The sequence below is a fragment of the Lepus europaeus genome, chromosome 5, assembly GCF_033115175.1.
Source record: "Lepus europaeus isolate LE1 chromosome 5, mLepTim1.pri, whole genome shotgun sequence".
Lineage (NCBI taxonomy): Eukaryota > Metazoa > Chordata > Mammalia > Lagomorpha > Leporidae > Lepus > Lepus europaeus.
Window position 1 is genome coordinate 88464879 of NC_084831.1, and position 20449 is coordinate 88485327.

The window sequence follows — 20449 nt, forward strand, 5'->3', positions numbered from 1 at the left end:
GAAGGTGTGCGGATGTTAGCCATGTCCTATTTTGTTACTAGTCATTGTTAGCATTTTACTGTTCCTAATTTATAAATTGAACTTTATCATAGGCATGTATATACGGGGGAAAAACATAGCATAGAGTTCAGGCATCCATGGGAATGGTGGACTGTATCTCCTGCAGAGACTAATATATTCATGTTATTTTTATGCCTAATATTTCCATTTGTTTTAGCTCCACATTTTGCCCTGATCCCATATTGCTAATATCATATTTCATCTTAAATATACAAATATTGGCCGGGGCCGCGACTCACTTGGCTAATCCTCTGCCTGCAGCACCAGCACACCGGGTTCTAGTCCCAGTCGGGGCGCTGGATTCTGTCCCGGTTGCTCCTCTTCCAGTCCAGCTCTCTGCTGTGGCCCGGGAAGGCAGTGGAGGATGGCCCAAGTCCTTGGGCCCTGCACCCACATGGGAGACCAGGAGAAGCACCTGGCTCCTGGCTTCGGATTGGCACAGCACGCTGGCCGTAGTGGCCATTTGGGGGGGTGAACCAACGGAAAAGGAAGACCTTTCTCTCTGCCTCTCTCTCACTGTCTAACTCTGCCTGTCAAAAAATATATACAAATATTTATCATACCTGTTTAAAAGTCTTGATCCATCTTCTCTCACAATTCCATTTCTAAGATGTGGCCTTTAAAAAAAAAACGATTTATTTATGTATTTGAAAGGCAGAGTTACAGAGAGGCATAGGCAGAGAAAGAGGAGAGGTCTTCCATCCACTGGTTCACTCTCCAAATGGCCACAACGGCCACAGAGCTGGGCCGATCTGAAGCCAGGAGCTTCTTCCGATCTCCCACACGGGTGCAGGGGCCCAAGGACTTGGGCCATCTTCCACTGCCTTCCCAGGCCATAGCAGAGAGCTGGATTGGAAGTGGAGAAGCCGGGACGCCAACGGGCGCCCATATGGGATGCTGGCACTGCACCAGCGGTGGCTTTACCCACGACGCCGCAGCGCCAGCCCCAGCTGTGGTCTTATAGTCGTTGCACCTGTTAGGCGCTCAGTTATTGGACCACCCTCTCGGATAAGCGCGCATCCGGGACCGCCGGGAGTTTGGGTGTGGGAGTGGAGGGGTGGCGATGAACCCGGAGTCCCTGGCTCCCGATAGCCACGTCTGTGCCTCGCGCTGTCTGAACTCTCACGGAAGCAGTAGCCCAGCAGCCCCGAGGGTGTGGGTGCGGGTGGGGAGCAGGCCCAGGTGCCCTCATTCCCACTAATTCCCCAGCCTGCAGCGCCCTGGGGCTGCTCCGATTGTTCCCGAAGACTGCCCCACGGCGGGAGCGTGCAGGGAGAGGTGACAGCACTCCAAAACGCTGTCTTGCCACCGCGTCCTACCCCAGTCTCCGGGCTGGGGGCTGCGGTTCCCAGACCACGCGGGAGGGAGGCAGCGGCCCCCATACAGCCGCCTCAGCGGACAGGGCAGCTCCGTGCCAGGCGCCGAAGAGCTTCGGAGAAGCCACTTGGGCCACACCCGGGCTAATTCCTGCTGTCCCGTGCCTCAGTTTCCCTCCTCCCTAGATGACGAGTCACAGCAGTTTCTGCCTTGCTGATTATTTAGGAACGCCCGAGACGCGGTGGGCACACGCTCAGGGCCACCTGTCAGCTGTGTGGAATGCACCTGTCTGAGTCCCCGCCCGCAGGAGCAATCCGCCGGGACTTTGTTCTTCCTGCTCCCGGTACAGGCGGATGACCCAGCCCGACTTAGCGAGGGCCCGCGCGGGGTCGTGGCGCGGCCGTCTCTGCCCGGGGCCTCGCCGTGCGGTCGCTGACATGGACGGTGGGTGAGGCTGGCGGCCAGGGAGGCGTCCGGCCACGCACTGCTGACCCCGCCTCCTGCAGGCCGGGTGGCCTCGGGCAAGACGCAGCGGCCTAGAGAGCTGCGTGCAGAGGCGGCCGCGGGGCGGCGCTGCGCCCGATCCGCCCCTCTCCCCGCCCGGCCCGGCCCGGCCCGGTCCAGCGTGCCGGCTGCGGGCGCTGAGTCTCCGCGCAGGGCAGGCGGTGCCGGCGGCTGCCAGTCCCCGGCCGAGCGGCCGCGCACGCCATGCAGTGCCTGGGTGCCGAGTACCGGGTAAGTGCCCGCAGCCGCGGCCCTCGGGGGGGACGGAAGCCGGGGGACAGGTCAGGTTCCCTCCCTCCTGCGCGCACCCCACCCAACCCCCGCTTCTGCTTCTCCCTCCGTCTTGCCCTGGAGACACCCGGCCGAAAACACCCGGGGTCCCACCCAGGGGCTGGGGCAGAGGAGAAGGGAGACGTTGGCCGCGGGACGTGAATTTAGGGCCGCCCTCAGGTGCACCTCCAGGTAAGGATTTGGTGGGTGGAGACTTGAAATCAGCGCTGCACGGAGGAGCAGGTGTTTCAAAGGGTCTGAAAGAGCTTCAGGTGGCCTCGTTAAAAAAAAATAATAATACATATAAAACTTTGAAAATGTTTCTAGCAGGTTTGGGCAGGTTCTCTTGTTGTGTCCACCTGGTTGTTTAACCTCTTTTTTCTCAACTCTTTCCTTTTCTGGAAGGTTTCTGCAGACAAAACTCCCAGGCAAAGAGAGTGGCGACCCCAGATTTATAGGAAATGCACGGATAAGACATGGCTATTCGTGTTCTTTCTGTTTTGGACTGGCTTGGTAAGTGTGAGGCTTTGCCGGGAAGAGGCATGCGCAGGAGGGGTCTCCGAGATAATTGCGCCCCACCTGTAAATCCCCGAGAGCGGTGCCTGCCATGAGCCCAGGAAAAAGCTAGCAAAGGTAGTTCTCCGGCATTCTTCCCAGGCATCTCCTCACCTCCTAGTCCCTGTGGAGAAGCTGCTGAGGGCGAGGCGCTAAAGGGTGGCCCATTGGGCAGTGGGAATCAGAGTTAGCAGTGGGATCGCTCTTGGTGAGGGGGTGTGCATGGAGCCTCCTCTTACAACCCGAGCTCACTTTACCTTCTACCGCACCTCTACATCAAATACTCGCCAAGCCTATGCTGTTCTCCCACGGAGGAAAAATCCAGGGCAAGCCAAGAAATGAATGGTTTTTACTTTAGCACTCTTCCTTTTTAAAGATTTATTTGAAAGGCAGAGTTAGAGAGAGTGTGTGTTAGTTTCCATCCTCTGGTTTACTCCCCAAATGGCTGCAATAGCCAGATCTGGAGCTAGGAGCTTCTTCCAGCTCTCCCACCTGGGTGCAGAGGCCCAAGGACTTGAGCCATCTTTTACTGCTTCCCCAGGTGCATTAGCAGGGAGCTGGATCAGAAGTGGAGCAGCTGGGACTCGAACCGGTGTCCACATGGGATGCTGGTGCTGCAGACGGCAGGTTAACGTGCTTTAGCACTCTTGGTTCACTGTGTTTAGCAGTTTGATTAAACCCCCTAGTTAAATAATGGCTGCTGTTTCCCACTCTGGCCTCCTGATAGGTGTGATTGTTGGTGGACCTCACCAGGCTGGGCCGCAACAGTCCTGGAGGAGTCTCTTAGAAGCTGAGCCTCGACCGTTTTGTATTTATTTTAGAGTTGGAGGCAATAGCAGGGAAAGGCTCATTAAACTTTTTCAAAGGCTGTGCGAATGAAATCAGCCCTGCCAGGTTGAGGCATGCTATTTGCTGCGTGGTAAATGATTAATTTCCAGAACCTGATAATAACCACCAGATTCTAATTACCTTTGTTGAAAAGAATTCCATTTGAATAGGCCCTAAAATACCGCATTTGTTCCTCTTCCCAAGTGAGAAAGGCATTTGTTCACATGTTGACTTTCCAGTCTGGTTTCACAGAGACAGACTTGGTTCCAGGCCCAGTGGAAGGTTGGATTCTAGAAGGGATACCCCATGTGTTTTTGTTGCTTAAGCTGTGGAACTTTCCTCTAGTAGTTGAAAATGACAGCGAGTACACCTGAAACACCTTCTGCTTCCGTTCCCCCACTGATGTCTGGTGTCTAACCTAGGTCTGCTGTTGTTTAACCACTAGGAGCCGGCTCCTGCCTTGAGCCTGATGGCTTGGACCTTGGGCTGTTAATGTTAGTGGGTGGTCTGCCCTAGCCACTCTACACTTCAAGCCTAGCACATCACCACTAAACTCTCAGCTCAGCAGCCAACTGGGGAAAGGATTTGTAGCTGGCCTATCACAAGCTGAAGAGTTACGAGCCAGCTGAGAGGTGGCACAGAGGTAGAAACAGCTTTAAAATCACATTTCCTTTGTAAAGTAAATCTGAAGGGTGCAGTAAGTCCAAGTTCTCTTTACTGCACTCAGTTTTAATCAGAGTCCTTCCTTAGCTGACTGGCTTCTAGAATATTCTGCAATACATTAGCCACAGATATGCATCTGAAACAGCAAGGAATGCTTTATCTGCATCTGCGGCTTAGCTTCCGGGTCATAGGCTGGACCTCCTGCCAGGGGATGTCCTGGACAGGATTACTGTTGACGGTATTCCCCTGAGTTAGGGCTGGACAAAGGAGGCTTGGGGGAAGGGTCCAGAATTAGCAAGCAGAGATGGTCTTGGCAAATCAAAAAAGTGCCAGTCTGTGTTTATATTTGCGCAAAAAGCAAAGTGTGTGTGTTGAAAAGCAAGTTTGAATGTCTCTGCCTCTGCTGCCTCTCCTGTGTCTTCTCCTACCCTGCCCTTTCCAGTTCCTCTTCCCAGACTCCACTTCCCTGACCGTCCCCTCCTTGGGGACCCCACCAGCCTGGCGTACACTCCTGTATCCCCTGTCATGTGGGGTTGCACATGCATGTTTGGAACTGGATCAAGGATGTGGTATAATATTCATGGCAGGGACTCAGGAATACCCAAATCTGACTCCAACACCACCCCTAGGAAACTTTTCATTTCTCCCCATAGGCTTTCCAAGGGATCTATCACATAAATACTGACAGTAAGTGGAAAACAGCACTTCATTGTTGGCTGGCTGGTGAGCTAGGCAGAAGTACAGGATCCCTCTCCCCACCTTAAGTCCAAGTGTAATCAGGACCTCACCACACTCCAACTTGGAGGGACAGCAGCCAAAAATGCCAAGGCTGGGTTGGCTTACCGTGCCAGCCTGTGGGGACATAGTGGGTCACACCCACAGCCTTACAGTAAACACTGAAGGTCCCTGTCCACCAGCCAAGGTGACCCGCTCATCCTGGAATCCAACCAGGTAGACTGAATTGGAGCTTAGGAAGTCAGGAGGAGCAGGGAGCTTCCTGCCCCATGAGGTTTGCTCACCCAGGCTGAGTTCCTAGGGGGTAGGCACTAGATCTTGTTCATCTTTGTGTCCCTGTGTTACTGGCACACACTGAGTACTTAAAGAAGCTTAGTAATGACTGCAGAGTATCTGGAACATATTTGACTTTGGGACAAAGTACCTTTGCAACATATGTGTCAGTACCATTGATTATTGAATGATGTAGTACATTGTCTTTCATGGAATAAGCTTGTCAGTATCAAGTGGTGTTGTATATATTGTAAATGGGGACACTTACAACACTAGAGTTGTGCAGTGGGGAGGTAGATTTTCAGTTTTGGTAGAGGGTTCACCAGTGCATAATAACAGAACAGTTTTTTGAAGTGAAATTTTACATATTCCACATTCACTATGAAATTGGATACAAATAATTATAGATTGCTAGATGTTCATGTCCAAAAAACTCTTGAAGTTTTTTATTGTGTTTTTAATCACTTATACCAAAGAACTGTGTTCAGTCTGGATGTGAACAGTATTTTGTGATATATCAACTGTTGCCTCTACAGAGTCCCCTAAAAGTAAGACAAAAGGGAAATCAGGGTGGACATTAAGACACCACTTAGGACAGCCCAGTCTCACGTTGGAGAGCCTGGGGGTGAGTCCGGGCTCCACTTCGATCCAGCTTCCTGCTGACGTGCACTCTGGCAGGCAGCAGGGGAGGGCTCAAGCGGTTGGCTCCTTACCAGCCATGTGGGAGACCTGGATGAGTTCCTGACTCTTAGCTTGGGTCTGACTCAGCACCAACTCTAGTGGGCACTTGGAAAGTGAGCCAGCAGATGGAAGATCTCTGTATCTCCCTTTCCCTCTCTGTCTCTCTGCCTTTCAAAACCTAATTTTTTAAAGACAGAAGGAAAATAGGGGGGGGGAAATATCAGCATACCCTTATGCAGTTAGATAAACCAAGAGCCCCAGGAAAAATAAATTGAGCTGTTTTGATGATGTTAGTTTAGAAAGGCAGGGTTTTGCAGAAGAGAGTAAGAGGCAGAGAGGTGAAGCTTTTCGCAAACTCTCCCTCCCTAGTCTGCTGGAACGCGGCCCTGCCATAGCAGGCCACAAGTGGTGCGAGCTGTGGATGGCGCTGGAGAGGGAGGGGCACTGGACCTGGAGAGACTCCTGTTTGCCTGGTTCCATCAGGCGGGTGGCAGCATCCACGGGCCCCTGGGGCTGTGTCCGCCCCGGTGGCCAGGCCCTCATGTGCCCCCTGGCTTTTGCTAGATGTTCCTCATGGGCTACTCGGTGGTGGCTGGCGCCGCTGGAAGGCTGCTCTTCGGCTACGACAGCTTTGGCAACGTGTGTGGCAAGAAAAACTCCCCAGTGGAAGGGGCTCCTCTCTCAGGGCGGGACATGACCCTGAAAAAGTAAGTGTGTGATCGCTCTGACCCTTCCAGGGGCAGCATGTCAGGACTGGGTGTAAATCAGTGGTTTAGGGGCTGGAAATGGTCTTGCCGTGCAAATCTCTGTCAGCCCATCTCATGAAAGGGGAGGCCGTGTGCAGTAGCAAAGAGGCAGGCCTTACCTTCAGATGGGTGTGGCCTCCGCTACTTTTCAGCTGTGTGACCCTGAGTAGAGGACTTAACCTCTCTGAGCCCAGTTTTCATCTTTTTAAACTGGTTGTTGTTACACCCAGCTCACAAGGTGGTCTTAAGGATCCAGGGAGACCCTGAATAGCAGGTGTTCACTGTCACCATGATTATCCAGTGTGCAGAACCCTGGCACCAGGGCATGTGTGAACCCTGCACCTTCCACAGCAGTGTTTCTGTGCGGATATACCCGACAGCCAACTGGGAATGCTGGCCGCCTGTGTCCCGTTGCTTCCTGGTTGCACCATCCATGGGGGCAGGCACTGTGCTGGCCTGTTCTTCCCCCACTGCAACTCCACAGAAACCCAGAGAGCAGAGGAGAGATGGGAATGCCTCGATGGGGAGCAACATCCCTGCCATCACTCCCGAGGGTGGGGACTGCCGTACAACAATGTTTGAGATGCTGTGATCGAAGCAGCCCCAAGGAGAGAAATCCCAAGGGTCTGAATAGGCTTGGAGTATAAAGCTGGAGACACCAGAAGCAATTCTCAGACCCTGCTGCTTATCCTCTTGACAGCGGCTTTGCCATATCTGGGCGTGGATTGTCGGGGGCTGCCTGGATGCACCTGTGCTCTATTTCCCGCTCCGTTCACAGTGCAGTGCTGACAAACAGCCATTCCTCTTTCATTAAGGGGGAAACACGTGGTCCAGTCATCTCAGTAGCCAAAAGGTAGAAGCCACCCAGGTGTCCATGGAGAGGCAAACAAGTGAACAAGATGTGGTGCGGCAAGACATTCTGCCACCTGTTACGACCTTGAAGGCCCTCTGCTGAGTGGAAGGCACCCGTCACCAACAGACAGATGTTGTGTAATTCCACTTACATGTGGTCTCCAAAGTCATCAAAGTCATAGGAACAGAAAGTAAAATGGTGGCCCCCGTGGCTGAAGGAAACAGGGACTTGGGGCTTAGGGTTCAATGGGTGCAGTTTCAGTTCTGCAAGACGGTTGAGTGGTCAGATGTGATGGTAGCACAGTGGGAATGTATTTAATGCTTGGAACTGGTCACTCAAATGATTAAAGATGATGAAGTTCATGTGTATCTTAACACAAGTTTAAACATCAAGTAAAGTGTGCATTTATCATACACGCAGGAAGTCTGTGCCCCCAGCTTCCACTGCCCTTTCTCCCATCTCGCGCCTGGGACCCCTCCTCAGGTCCCTCCATAGCGAGCAGCGTTCAGAGCTGCTCCTCCTGGGCCTTTTCCTGTGACCTCAGCAGCCTGCATGAGCACTGGGCAAGGGTCCAGGAGCCATCCCCACTCGCACACGACCCATCAGTGGCAACAACCAGCTGTGTTCTCGTGCCACGTTAGCCAGCGTGGCTGGGTGTCTACAGGGAGGGTCCCCTGAGTGACCTGGCTCTCGCACTGGGAGGAGGACCAGCCTTGGCCTTCTCAGCCTGGCCCCTGCTTGCTGATCACCGCTTCCAGTGTTCAGCTATTCTCTGATGTGGATTTGGACACCTTGGGCTCAGATATGCTTTGGAGGGATTCCGTTGAGTAGGACCTACACTGGGTTGGATCTAACGATCCATGGCAGTTTAATTAATCTCTACTGTTCCTCAGGGACTTCCGCAGGTGCATTCCTAGAGTTATCCTCCCAAAAATGCTGAATCTGGAGAAGGAAGTTCTGGTACCTGTGAGTGTGGTTTGTACACACAAGCTGTACGGTTCCCCAGATGAGCCCCTGTTGATATGAATGTTCAAGTTTGCTGCAGCACTTGGTTAGCAGAGTTCACCTTGATAATTCTGTCCTCTGATGGCGTGTGGGTATATTTTTAAGGCCCACAGTTAAACCCAATGAGAGGCAATGCTTTAAGATGCTCTCTGGGTTTCATCTGTCTCCTCAGACACGTGTTCTTTATGAATTCCTGCACCCAGGCAATCAGAGATGAAAGGCTCGGTCCCACTGCCCTCTGCGTATCCAGCTGTCCGGAGGAGCAGCTCGACACCCTGGAAGAAGTCCAGCTCTTCGCAAACACCAGTGGTAGGCACCAAGGGGCTGCCCACCCCCTCCCCCCTGAGCATAGGGGGACCTAGATGAGACACCCTACCCTGGCCCTGCTAATAACTCCTTGTTAAGGCACAAAAGGCTATAAACATTTTCTCTTGAGCTTGTTCTGTATCCTTCAGGTCCCTCAAGATTTATTCTGGGACCCAAGCTGCTCCAGATGAGCTCCCTGCCCATCACAAGGGACTGGCCTTCCACAGGCAGCCTGGAGTGCACAGCAGACATTTAGGGCCCAAAGTCAGGATTAGACAGAGGTCAGAGAGCTCTCTGCATTTGGCCACAACCGGTCCCCAAGAGGCCTGGTTGGATTGCTGGCAAGGGTGTTCTTTTATGAAACTATTGGGGCCACTGGCTACTTTTACTGACCAATGGGACAGTCCTATGTTGTATCAAAAACATTTATGTAACTCAGGTAGCTTACTCTGGGCCCAGTATTCAGATTTATGTTGTAAGAGTTAAATAAACAAAAGTGGGGGCGGGGGGAGAAGATGTTTGAGGAAGCCCACTGTGGATACCTGTCTGAGTAATGGTGTGCCAGAGTTTTAAAAATTATTTGCAAAGCTGGACTAAAAATGTCAAGTCTCTACAGCAAATAATCCTCACATCATTGTAGGATCAATTGTAGAACTTTTCATTTTGAATTTGGGGTTTTGGAGAGAAAGCAAGGGACGCCCTGACTCCACCTTGGTCCTGTCTCTCAATCTGGGGGCTATGTCTCCTTTCCCATTTGGTGAGATGGCTGAGGTTTCCTTTGCTGCTCCCCTGGAAAGGTGGGCGCCATACAGCAAGATGGTACAGTCTACGTGTCTTCCGTTTCCAGGCTCCTTCCTGTGCATCTACAGTCTGAATCCCTTCAATTATACCCAGAGTCCAAATGCAGACTCATTGTGCCCCACGCTGCCAGTTCCTCCAAGGTAACAGCCTCCATACTTTTTTCCTCGTTCATCAACAGAAGTTACTTGGTACTTGTTTTGCATCTGTTACTCTTCTAGGCGTTGTGGAAAGCATGAAGGAGATATTGGGTAGAGCGCCTGCCTGCAGGGAACATATAGCCTACAGGAAGCCAAGGATAAACAGAGAGAAACTACAATGTGCATAACAGACAATGGATGAGTAGGCAGGCTAAATAAGGAAAAAACGCAGCAATGGATAAAGATGAACATAGTCTTCAAATAATGATAAAGTTAGCAAAAAGTTACATATGGATTATCAGATGAGTGATTTTTTAAAGTAATTGATGTCTACTTTTTCGTCTCCAAGTATTTAATAAAAATAGATATTGTTTATTTTTTTGAAACCAGACACAGTTCATTTTTATGGCTCTGGATTTCTCTGTAAGAAACAGACCAAAGTGGGCAAGGCTGAGTGAGTACCACCCCTTTCTTCTCAAAGGAAACAAAGAGCACAGGTCCTTACCAAGAATTTACTTGGTAAACCTCTTGCAGGTTCTTGTGTATCTTTTTCAACTCTGTACAACTAGTGCATAGAAGGCACCTTATCCATACTTGTGGAGTGAAGTTGTGATGGTGAAGTAGTGATTGCCATGGCAAATGGCTCACGCTTGCGCCCTTGAGAAGGCTACGGGGAAGTACACAATAGATATTCATGGCCACCATTAGGATCTGAGCTGCAGTAAAGGAGGGCTTGGGTTGATTTCCCATTGTCATTCTTTTCAGAAATGTAAGACTGTTTACAAAAAGAAAGAGACATTTGTGAAAAGATCCCCTTATAGTAACAATAATTTAGGTAATGCAAAGTATTCTTTTTTTAAGATTTATTTATATATTTGAAAGTCAGAGTTACAGAGAGAAGGAGAGGCAGAGAGGAAGAGAGAGAGAGAGAGAGAGAGAGAGAGAGAGGTCTTCCATCCAGTGGTTCACTCCCTAATTGGCCACAATGGCCGGAGCAGCACCAATCTAAAGCCAGGAGCCAGGAGCTTCCTCTGGGTCCCCCACATGGATGCATGGGCCCAAGGACTTGGGCCATCCTCCACTGCTTTCCCAGGCCATAGCAGAGAGCTGGATTGAAAGTGGAGCATCTGAGACTCGAACCAGCGCCCATATGGGATGCTGGCACTGCCGGTGGTGGCTTTTCCTGCTTTGCCACAGCGCTGGCCCTGCAAGGTATTCTGCGAACCATCTAGTACAGTGTTGTGGAAAGCACAGTAAGAAGCTTATTACATCATAACCCCGGTACACGTGTACCTTCATACATACCTGCATCTATTAAACTGAAATGGAAACTCACAAAACAAGATTTCTCCTTAGTACGTGTGATGTGCACTAGTAGTTTATGTTGTTTCACTTTTTTTTTTTTTTTTAAAGATTTAGTTATTTATTTGAACAGCAGAGTTACAGAGAGAGAGGAGAGACAGAGTGAGATCTTCCATCCTCTGGTTCACTCCTCAAATGGCCACAATGGCTCGGGCTATGCCAGGCCAAACCTTGGAGCTAGGTGCTTCCTCCTGGTCTCCCACATGGCTATAGGAGTCCAAGCACTTGGGCCATCTTGTGTTGATTTCCAAGGTGGGTTAGCAGGAAACCGGATGGGAAGTGGAGCAGCCAGAACTCAAACCAGCACCCATATGGGATGCCAGTGCCTCAGGCAGAGGCTTTACCCGCCACGCCACAGTGCTTGCCCTCTGTTTCACTTTTTAAAAATAATTTGTTTCCTAATCATCTGGTTGCAAGTGCAGCTTGGAAAATGCCGATCAGGCAGATATTCAAAAAAGAACTTGAGTAGCTTTTAACTGCATAAGGGGCAGAATATAATTGGCCATCTTTGTGGAATTCTTTACTAAAATTCAATACTTGTGTTTCAGATAATTAAAGGAGAGAAGAATTGTTTGCAGGGAAGAGTACATTTTCTTTTTTTTATAATATTTTTAAAATTCTTATTGTCAGATATCACAGACATGTCTCAGTGACACATAGGGAGCCCAGGAAAAAGCTAGAACATTTTACAGGTTGAAGGAAAATTACTTAATGCTTGGAAGAGTTTCTTTTAAGAACCTTGTTTGTCACTACCTGCACATAGAGGTGAAAGGGAATGGAATTTTTAAGGTTGTCATTTAGCCAGAGTTGGATAAACTCTCCTCTTACTGTAATTAAGATGGCAACTGTAAGTCCATGGAAAGCTCCTGTCTCGCTACTGATGATGATAATAGCAAACGTTTACTGAGCCTTTGATCCTTGCCAGGTTCTTTTCCAAGCTCTTGGCATGTATTAACTCACTTGGGCCTCACAAGACCTCCTCTGTACTATAAGTATGTTTTCGTCTCTGTTTTACAACTGAGAAAACTGAATGAGAGAGAGGTTCAGGTCATACAACCAGCAAGTGGAAAAGCTGATACTGAAACCCAAGCACCATCCAGGTTATTTGTCCTAATCCAGTGTAAACAGTTTGAGGCTGGGTTGGTTTCATTGGGCCTGGCCAGCGGCCTCCCTTGGGCTCACGCTGCGTGGAGAACAGGGCTCTAAAGGCCCATCGCTGTGTGCTCAGGTCACCAGCTCTTCTACCTCCTAAGCCAGTGCTGGCCCTTCACGCCCTTCAAGGCAGAGCCTTCCAACACTAACTTGTCCAGTGGAGGCAAAGCTGCTGATTGACTGGCCTTTCTCAGACAAAAGGAGGAGCTATAAATAGCCGCGAGGGCTCCCTGTTTCCTTGGCCTACACAAGCAAGTGTTTGTTTAAGATGGAAATTATCATATTTATCATGGGCAAGCACTGCCAAGATTAAAAGACTGGAAAACATGAGAAGCGTGGCTACAGGGCCAAAGGACATTTTCTAAATACCTCTTTTTGACTGACCTGATTGTTTTCTTCTTCCTCCTGCTATCATGTGAGGTGTAACCTGCCCTTTGTGACCAATGGCTGACTACCAAGGACGTCTGTCCCTAGGTATGAGCTTTTAAGAGCAGTGCAAAAGCATTGCAGAAGATAACAGGCAAGCATATCTCTTTCCCTTTGATGGACAACATCATAATGCATTTTGAGTTCCTTTTTGACTTAAAATCAAAAGTCTTGAGTTTTTTCCCCCAGTAGACTCTAGGTCTGGCCTCCTGCATAGGTGCTCATGTGTATCACTGCCTTGTTTGCTCCCATGAATCCCATATACAGGGTCATCTAATATGCAGCCAGTTCTCCAGGCTACTCCCTGCACATTTGAATAGCTTTGCTAGTGGGAAGAAGAAAAGCAGAAGTAGGAGAGAAATCGCACACTGTGGCCTCAAGACGCACCTGTGTAGAGCTGGCGTTGTGGTAGAGCAGGTTAAGCCACTTACGACCCTGGCATCCCATATCAGAGTGCAGCTCTGAGTCCTGACTGCTCCGCTTCCAGTCCAGCTCCCTGCTAATGCATGGGCCTGGGAAAGCAGCAGAAGATGGCTCGAGCACTTGGGCCCCTGCCACCATGTGGGAGCCATGGATAGAATTCCTGGCTCCTGGCTTCAGCCTGGCCCAGCCCCAATCACTGTGGCCATTTGAGGAGTGAACCAGTGGATATAAGATTTTCTCTCTCTCCCTCTCTCTCTCCCCCCCTCCTCCCTCCCTCCCTTCTTCTCTCCCTTTCTCCCTCTCTTCCTCCCTCCCTGCATTTCAAATAAAAAAATAAATAAATAGCCAGCGCCGCGGCTCACTAGGCTAATCCTCCGCCTTGCGGCTCCAGCACACCGGGTTCTAGTCCCGGTCGGGGCACCGATCCTGTCCCAGTTGCCCCTCTTCCAGGCCAGCTCTCTGCTGTGGCCCGGGAGTGCAGTGGAGGATGGCCCAAGTGCTTGGGCCCTGCACCCCATGGGAGACCAGGAGAAGCACCTGGCTCCTGGCTTTGGATCAGCGTGGTGCGCCGGCCGCAGCGCGCTACCGCGGCGGCCATTGGAGGGTGAACCAATGGCAAAAGGAAGACCTTTCTCTCTGTCTCTCTTTCTCTCTCACTGTCCACTCTGCCTGTCAAAAATTAAAAAAAAAATAAGATAAATTAAATAAATAAATAAAAATGCTCCCATGCCCCAGTGAATGAAACACTCAGTGGGCAGGCAGGCAGCTACCTGACATGGGTGACCCAACCCTTACATGCTTTTCTGTGTCACCCTCCAGGATAAAAAGGGTCATTTTTCATCAGCACAGGGTTACTAAAAGCCTATAAAACACCATAGTTGACAACATGAAGGACTTATGGAGAATTGTGTTTGGGAAAAACAAATGAGTAAATCTCTATCTGATCTTATTTTTCATAAACACTGAAGAAAGTTCAAAAAACATTTGCTTTTAGGACAATTCAGATTTATTAGTATGAAGAAGCTGTTTAGTAGTAGAAAAGAAAAAACAGTAGAGGGTTTGGTAATTGGAAAGCAGGAGGGAGAATTCCTGCTCTGCTGATTCTCTCATTATAGAAGCTGAATGAACCGATGACAATAGGAATGAACTGAGAAACTCCCAGAACAGCGAGCTCAGGTGGCATGGAACAAGATTAGTACACTGGAATCTGTAGCATTTTTACATTTTTAAAAAGACTCCTTTTGCTGCTGCAAGAAAAAAAGAAATAAAAGTAACTAGAAATAAATTTAACAAGAATATATAAGAACCATCAGAAGAAAATCTTTATACTTGAAGTATAAGAAAATCAAGTTCAAAAGAAAGAAAAGGGCATACTGTGTTCTTAATAATAAAATTTAACTTTTTAAAGATGTCATTTCTCCCTTGGTTGATCTAAAATGTATCATGATTGCAATTAAGGAAGAAGAGAATCAAATCCAAATACTTACAGGAATTTAGTTCATAAACAGACAGCTCCAAATAAGTGACAAAAGCTGCATTCAACACATGACAACAGGACGACCAGAGCATCCAGAAAGGAGAGTTGGTTGCACACTTCATGCCCTGTGTGAATAAATTCCAAAGAGATTCAAGATTGGAATGTATGACATGAAAGCAAAGAGCGCTTAGAAGAAGCCATAGGGGAGTTCTCTTATAAACTATAAGCAAAGAACCCTTCTAGGCCGGCGCCGTGGCTCAGTAGGCTAATCTTCTGCCATGGCGCCGGCACAACGGGTTCTAGTCCCGGTCAGGTCGCTGGATTTTGTCCTGGTTGCCCCTCTTCCAGGCCAGCTCTCTGCTGTGGCCTGGGAGTGCAGTGGAGGATGGCCCAAGTCCTTGGGCCCTGCACCCGCATGGGAGACCAGGAGGAAGCACCTGGCTCCTGGCTTCAGATTAGTGCGGTGCACCGGCCATGGTGGCCATTGGAGGGTGAACTAACAGCAAAGGAAATATTTATTTTATTTATCTGAAGAGTTACAGAGATAGGTAGAGACGAGAGAGAGGTCTTCCATCCGCTGGTTCGCTCCCCAGATGGCCACAATAGCTGGAGCTGCGCCAATCCAAAGCCAGGATCCAGGAGCTTCCTCCAGGTCACCTTCTGCTATCCCAGATCATAGCAGAGAGTTGGATCGGAAGAGGAGCAGCTTGGATTCAAACCGGTGCCCATATGGGATGCCGGGCTTCAGGCCAGGGCTTTAACCCTCTGCGCCACAGCACCGGCCCCAAAAACAAACATTTCTGCGAGATGAAACTAAACTAAAAGCAAATGGGCACAATAAGTCACAATTCATATAAAAGATCAATTTCTCTACTTTTCAAAAGGTCTTACAAATCCACTTTTAAAATACTGACCTCTTAGTATAAAAATGGGATAAGAATATGAATAGATACCTCAAAGAAAAAGCATGATGTTTCTTGAGCATCCTAGCTGAGGCTGGACCTCCCTCACTACAGGGGAGATTCCATTTAAATCTCTGATGCCTTTGCCTGGTAGACGGCAACATGGGAAGGTTTGGCATCCTCTGTATTAGGGAGCGGGCAGAAAGCACGTGTGTGCACTGATGAGGCAGTGTCCTAAGGAAGACAGTTCCTCAGTGTCTGTCGGTTATTACTGTACATAGCTCTGAACAGCTGTCTCTAGAAATTTAATCCGCAGGTGTGCGTGTACAGTGTAAAGTGGCATCTCGGCAGTGTCATGCACTGCAGTATCTGTAATAGCAAAAGACTGGAAACAGGGGCCGGCGCTGTGGCACAGAGGATTAATGCCCTGGCCTGAAGCGCTGGCATCCCATATGGGTGCCAGTTTGAGTCCCAGCTGCTCCTCTTCTGATCCAGCTCTCTGCTGTGGCCTGGGAAAGCAGTAGAAGATGGCCCAAGCACTTGGACCACTGCACCCGTGTGGGAGCACCAAAGAAGCTCCTGGCTCCTGGCTCCTGGCTTCGGATCAGCACAGCTCTGGCCATTGCGGCCAATTGGGGAGTGAACCAGCGGATGGAAGACCTCTTTCTCTGCCTCTGCCTCTGCTCTCTCTGTGTAACTCTTTCAAATAAATAAATAAATCTTAAAAAAAAAAAAAAGACTGGAAACAACCTAAATGGCTGTCAAGAGAGCTACTTAAATAAATTACAGTCTGTCATTTCATATAATACTGTTTAGCTTTTTAAATTAACAAATTTATTTCCTCGAGAAGCAGAGTTAGAGAGGGAGAGACAGAGAAGTCTTCCATCAACTGGTTCATTCCCCAGATGGCCACAACGGCCAGAACTAGGCTGATCCAAAGCCAGGAGCCAGGAGCTTCTTCTGGGTCTCTGATATGGGTGCAGGGACCCAAGCACTTGGGCCATCTTCTGCTGCTTTCCTAGGACATAGCAGAGAGCTGGATCAGAAGTGGAACAGCCATGACTCCAACCGGTGCCCATATGGGATGCCAGCACTGCAGGTGGCGGTCTTACCTGCTATGCCACAGTGCTGGCCCCGGCCTCTTTTCTGTCTCACATGAAATAAAAATCCCTGAACAACCTTTCTAATGCAGTCAGGGGCTATGGGCTTATCTTTTTCTTAATTAAAAAAAAAAAAAAAACAGTACACTAGGTCTAGCTGAGAACTTCTTCAGTCTGCTAAGGGCATCTATGAAAAATCCACCATTAATATTATACCTTATGGTGAACTATTCAATGCTTTCCACCTAGGTTAGAAACAAGACAAGTGCTCTTACCACTTCTATTCAACTTCGTAGTAGAAGTCACAGTAGTTGCAATAAAGGAAAAGAAATAGAAAATAAGAAGTAAAACCATCTTTATTTACAGATGACCTGATTGTGTACATAGAAATATGCAAAGGATCCCTGTTAAATATAAGAGTGGGAAAAAGAGAGGGAGGAGATGTACAATTTGGGACATGCTCAATCGGACTTGCCCCAAATGGTGGAGTTAGAAACGTGCCACAGGATTCCAATACAATCCCATCAAGGTGGCATGTACCAATGCCATCTCACTAGTCCAAGTGATCAACTTCAGTTCACAATTGATCACATTGATAGGTCTAAGAGTCAAAGGGATCACACAAACAAGACTAGTGTCTGCAAATACTAACTGATAGAATCAAAAAGGGAGAGAACGATCCAACATGGGAAGCGGGAAACACAGCAGACTCATAGAATGGCAGATGTCCTAAATAACATTCTGGCCCCAGAATCAGCCCTTAAGGCATTCAGATCTGGCTGAAGAGCCCATGAGAGTATTTTAGGCATGGAAAGCCAAGTTTTGAATTGAAGACCATTCTGAGTAGCATGATGACATCTTTCATTACAGTATATTGCTAAAATTCTTCTATTTTGTCAATCTCTTCCTGGGCCAAATTTGTAAGTTAACTTTATCATGGGTAAATGTGGATTGGATAAAACGTAGTCTGCATAGGGTTTAGTACTTTCTTCAGCAGTTTCAGCCACCTACCAGGGTCCTTGGACCATATCCCCGTGGGGGAGGGGGATGCTGCACCCCAGTGCATCTCTGCTCTGGCTGGTCATTTGAGAGGTCTCCCTTACGCAGACACCTGTAGCCTCTGTTAAGGTCCCCATAACCTTCCATGCAACCGCCATAGGCCTGATCAACAGCACCCCACACTGGGACCATGCATATGTGACCAACATCTGGACCTTGGGAACTCTTCATTTATCCTTCGTCCTGACAAAAGCCACAGGGGCGGGCAGTCAACTCCCTAATTGCAGCTTTCCACTCTGCAGCCCAGCCACCCACCCTCCAGGTTGCTCAGGGCAACTCAGAACTTACCCCTGGGGTTCCTTAAACTCTCTGGGTTTCCCATGAAACCCCTCCCATCTGAGTTAGGAATAGTACCTCTCACCCAGTTCCCCTTAGGGACTGGGATAAAGTCACATGAGTTCTCTTAAAAAACAACTCTTCAGACTTGCTCTTCCACTTCAGCTGCACACTTCAACACTTAACAAAGTGAACCTTATGCAAATAAAAAAGATCCTGGGGAGAATAGACTGACAGAAGAATCTAACCATTTGAGTAATGTATAACCGCCTCCCTCGAGGGGGTAAAGAGAAGAGGAACTGAGTGACTTTGGAAACAGCTTTGTGACAGGGGATTGAGAGCTCAAAACAGAAAGAATTGTATGTAAACACTACTCTAGGTGTTATACTACTATAGGCCTGTATACTACAGGGGCACTGGTGAGCCATCTGGAAAGCACGGATTAGAGTTGATTGTAAAGAGGGCCTGGAATCAACTATTCCCCGGTGGCAATGAGCACACTCAGCAATATCTAATTACTCTTCCCAGAGGGTTCCCTGGAGAAATGGCTGAGCCTAGAGCTGGGATCAGGAAATGAGCAGCTAAGCCTAGCATTACTTTAGAAAGCCAGAAAGTAAAGAAAACGATGGCGCTTGTCAGAAAGACACAGCGAGAAGGTACGGGTGGCAGGTGAAAGACCACCTAGTGCCTAAAGCTGGAGCAATTTGAACAACAGAAAAATAATGATCATATATGATTTTAAACCAAAATAAAATAAAAATAAATACCCCCACTAACACAAATCAATGATTGAATAAATAAGGGAAAAGAGATACATGTTCCCTACAGGAGATTCCCAAATAATATAAACTTCCTGGAGGTAGGGCTGTATTTCCCTCCCCTGGAGAGTAGGCCCCAGACACCTTAACTCACCTCTAGAGAATATAGAAAGAAAACAGTCACTCCACAGGCACCCCCTTAACAAGTCATCCAGGTTAACCTCAGCAACAGTGTCACACTGCTATCACATTCCCTGATGTGAGGGCATTTCACCTCTGTGACAATTTTCTCAAAAATTTGTAACTGCAGTCTCAGGATGAGAAAACATGAGGGGCCTGCGCCATGGCTCAATAGGCTAATCCTCCACCTTGCAGCGCCGGCACACTGGGTTCTAGTCCCAGTTGGGGCACCGGATTCTGTCCCAGTTGCCCCTCTTCCAGGCCAGCTCTCTGCTATGGCCCGAGAGTGCAGTGGAGGATGGCCCAAGTGCTTGGGCCCTGCACCCCATGGGAGACCAGGAGAAGCACCTGGCTCCTGGCTTTGGATCAGCGCGGTGCGCCAGCCGCAGCGTGCCAGTCGCGGCGGCCATTGGAGGGTGAACCAATGGCAAAGGAAGACCTTTCTCTCTGTCTCTCTCTCACTGTCCACTCTGCCTGTCAAATAAATAAATAAATAAAGAGAAAACATGAGGGAAATTCTACAAATCGGGGGACAGTTTACAAAATACCTGCTCATGAATCTACAGAAATGTCAAGGTCATAAGAAACAAGAAGGTAAGAAACTCTCATGGAGAAAAGAGGAACTCTTGACAACTCAACGCAGTGTCGTATCCTGGGTTGGCTCCTGGAACAGGACAAAGTTGTTAGTGGGATGTGATGCAATGTGAACAAAGGCTATAGAGTTTAGTTAGTTGTAAGGTAATAATGTTGAATCTTAATCCTCAGTAATGTAACAGGGCTAAGATGTTAGAGGCCAGAGTTGTGGCATGGTGGGTAAAGCCTCTGCCTGCAATGCAGGTATCTCATATGGGCACTGGTTTGAGTCCCGGCTGCTCCACTTCCAATTCAGCTCCCTGCTAATGCACCTGGGAAAGCAGTGGAAGATAGCCCAAGAGCTTGGGCCCCTTCACCCACATGGGAGACCTGGAAGAAGCTTCGGCTCCTGGCTTCGGCCTGGCCTATTCCTGGTCATTGCAGCCATTTGTGAGGTAAACCAGCCAATGGAAGACCTCTCTCTCTCTCTCTCTCTCTGTCTCTCCCTCTCTAACTCTGACTTTCACATAAATAACTTTAAAAAAAAAAAAAAGAAGTTAACATTAGGAGTAAGAGTTCACAGCAACTCTCTTTACTATCTTTGCAATTTTTCTGTAACTCAAAATTCTTCAAAAATTAAAACCTTATTTTCTAAAAAGATTTATTTATTTGAAAGAAAGAGAGGGTCAGAGAGAATCTTCCATCCACTCATTCACTCCCTCTGCTGCCTTCCCAGGGACACTGGCAGGAAGCTGGATTGGAAATGCAGCAGCCGGGAATCTAACTAGTGCTCTGATATGGGACGCTGGCATCATAAGCAGTGGCTTAACCCACTCACAACACCACAGAAGGACAGATACTGCATGATCTCAGTTATATGTGGGACCTGAAAAAGTCCAATTCATGGAGACAGATGTTGGGGGCCAGGGGGATGGGAGGTGTTAATCAATTATGTGAGATGAATAAGCTCTAGAGATATGGTGTACAGCATGGTGATTATGGTTAACAATCTTCGCTGTTACTTGAA

General features: G+C 48.7%; 1 protein-coding gene across 4 annotated transcripts in view; it reads left to right on the plus strand.

The window, feature by feature from the left end:
- The first annotated feature begins 2010 nt into the window (after nt 1-2010).
- The window catches only part of SLC44A3 (solute carrier family 44 member 3), a 78645-nt gene continuing 60206 nt past the window's right edge, over nt 2011-20449 (plus strand). For 3 of the 4 annotated variants that reach the window (XM_062191779.1, XM_062191783.1, XM_062191780.1), the window contains exons 1-5: nt 2011-2112; nt 2557-2664; nt 6451-6593; nt 8663-8799; nt 9644-9737. In XM_062191779.1, coding sequence (XP_062047763.1) covers nt 2086-2112; nt 2557-2664; nt 6451-6593; nt 8663-8799; nt 9644-9737 — 509 coding nt within the window. In that variant the 5' untranslated portion in view covers nt 2011-2085. The remainder of the gene's footprint in view (nt 2113-2556; nt 2665-6450; nt 6594-8662; nt 8800-9643; nt 9738-20449) is intronic. The other variant, XM_062191782.1, reaches the window with a different exon arrangement.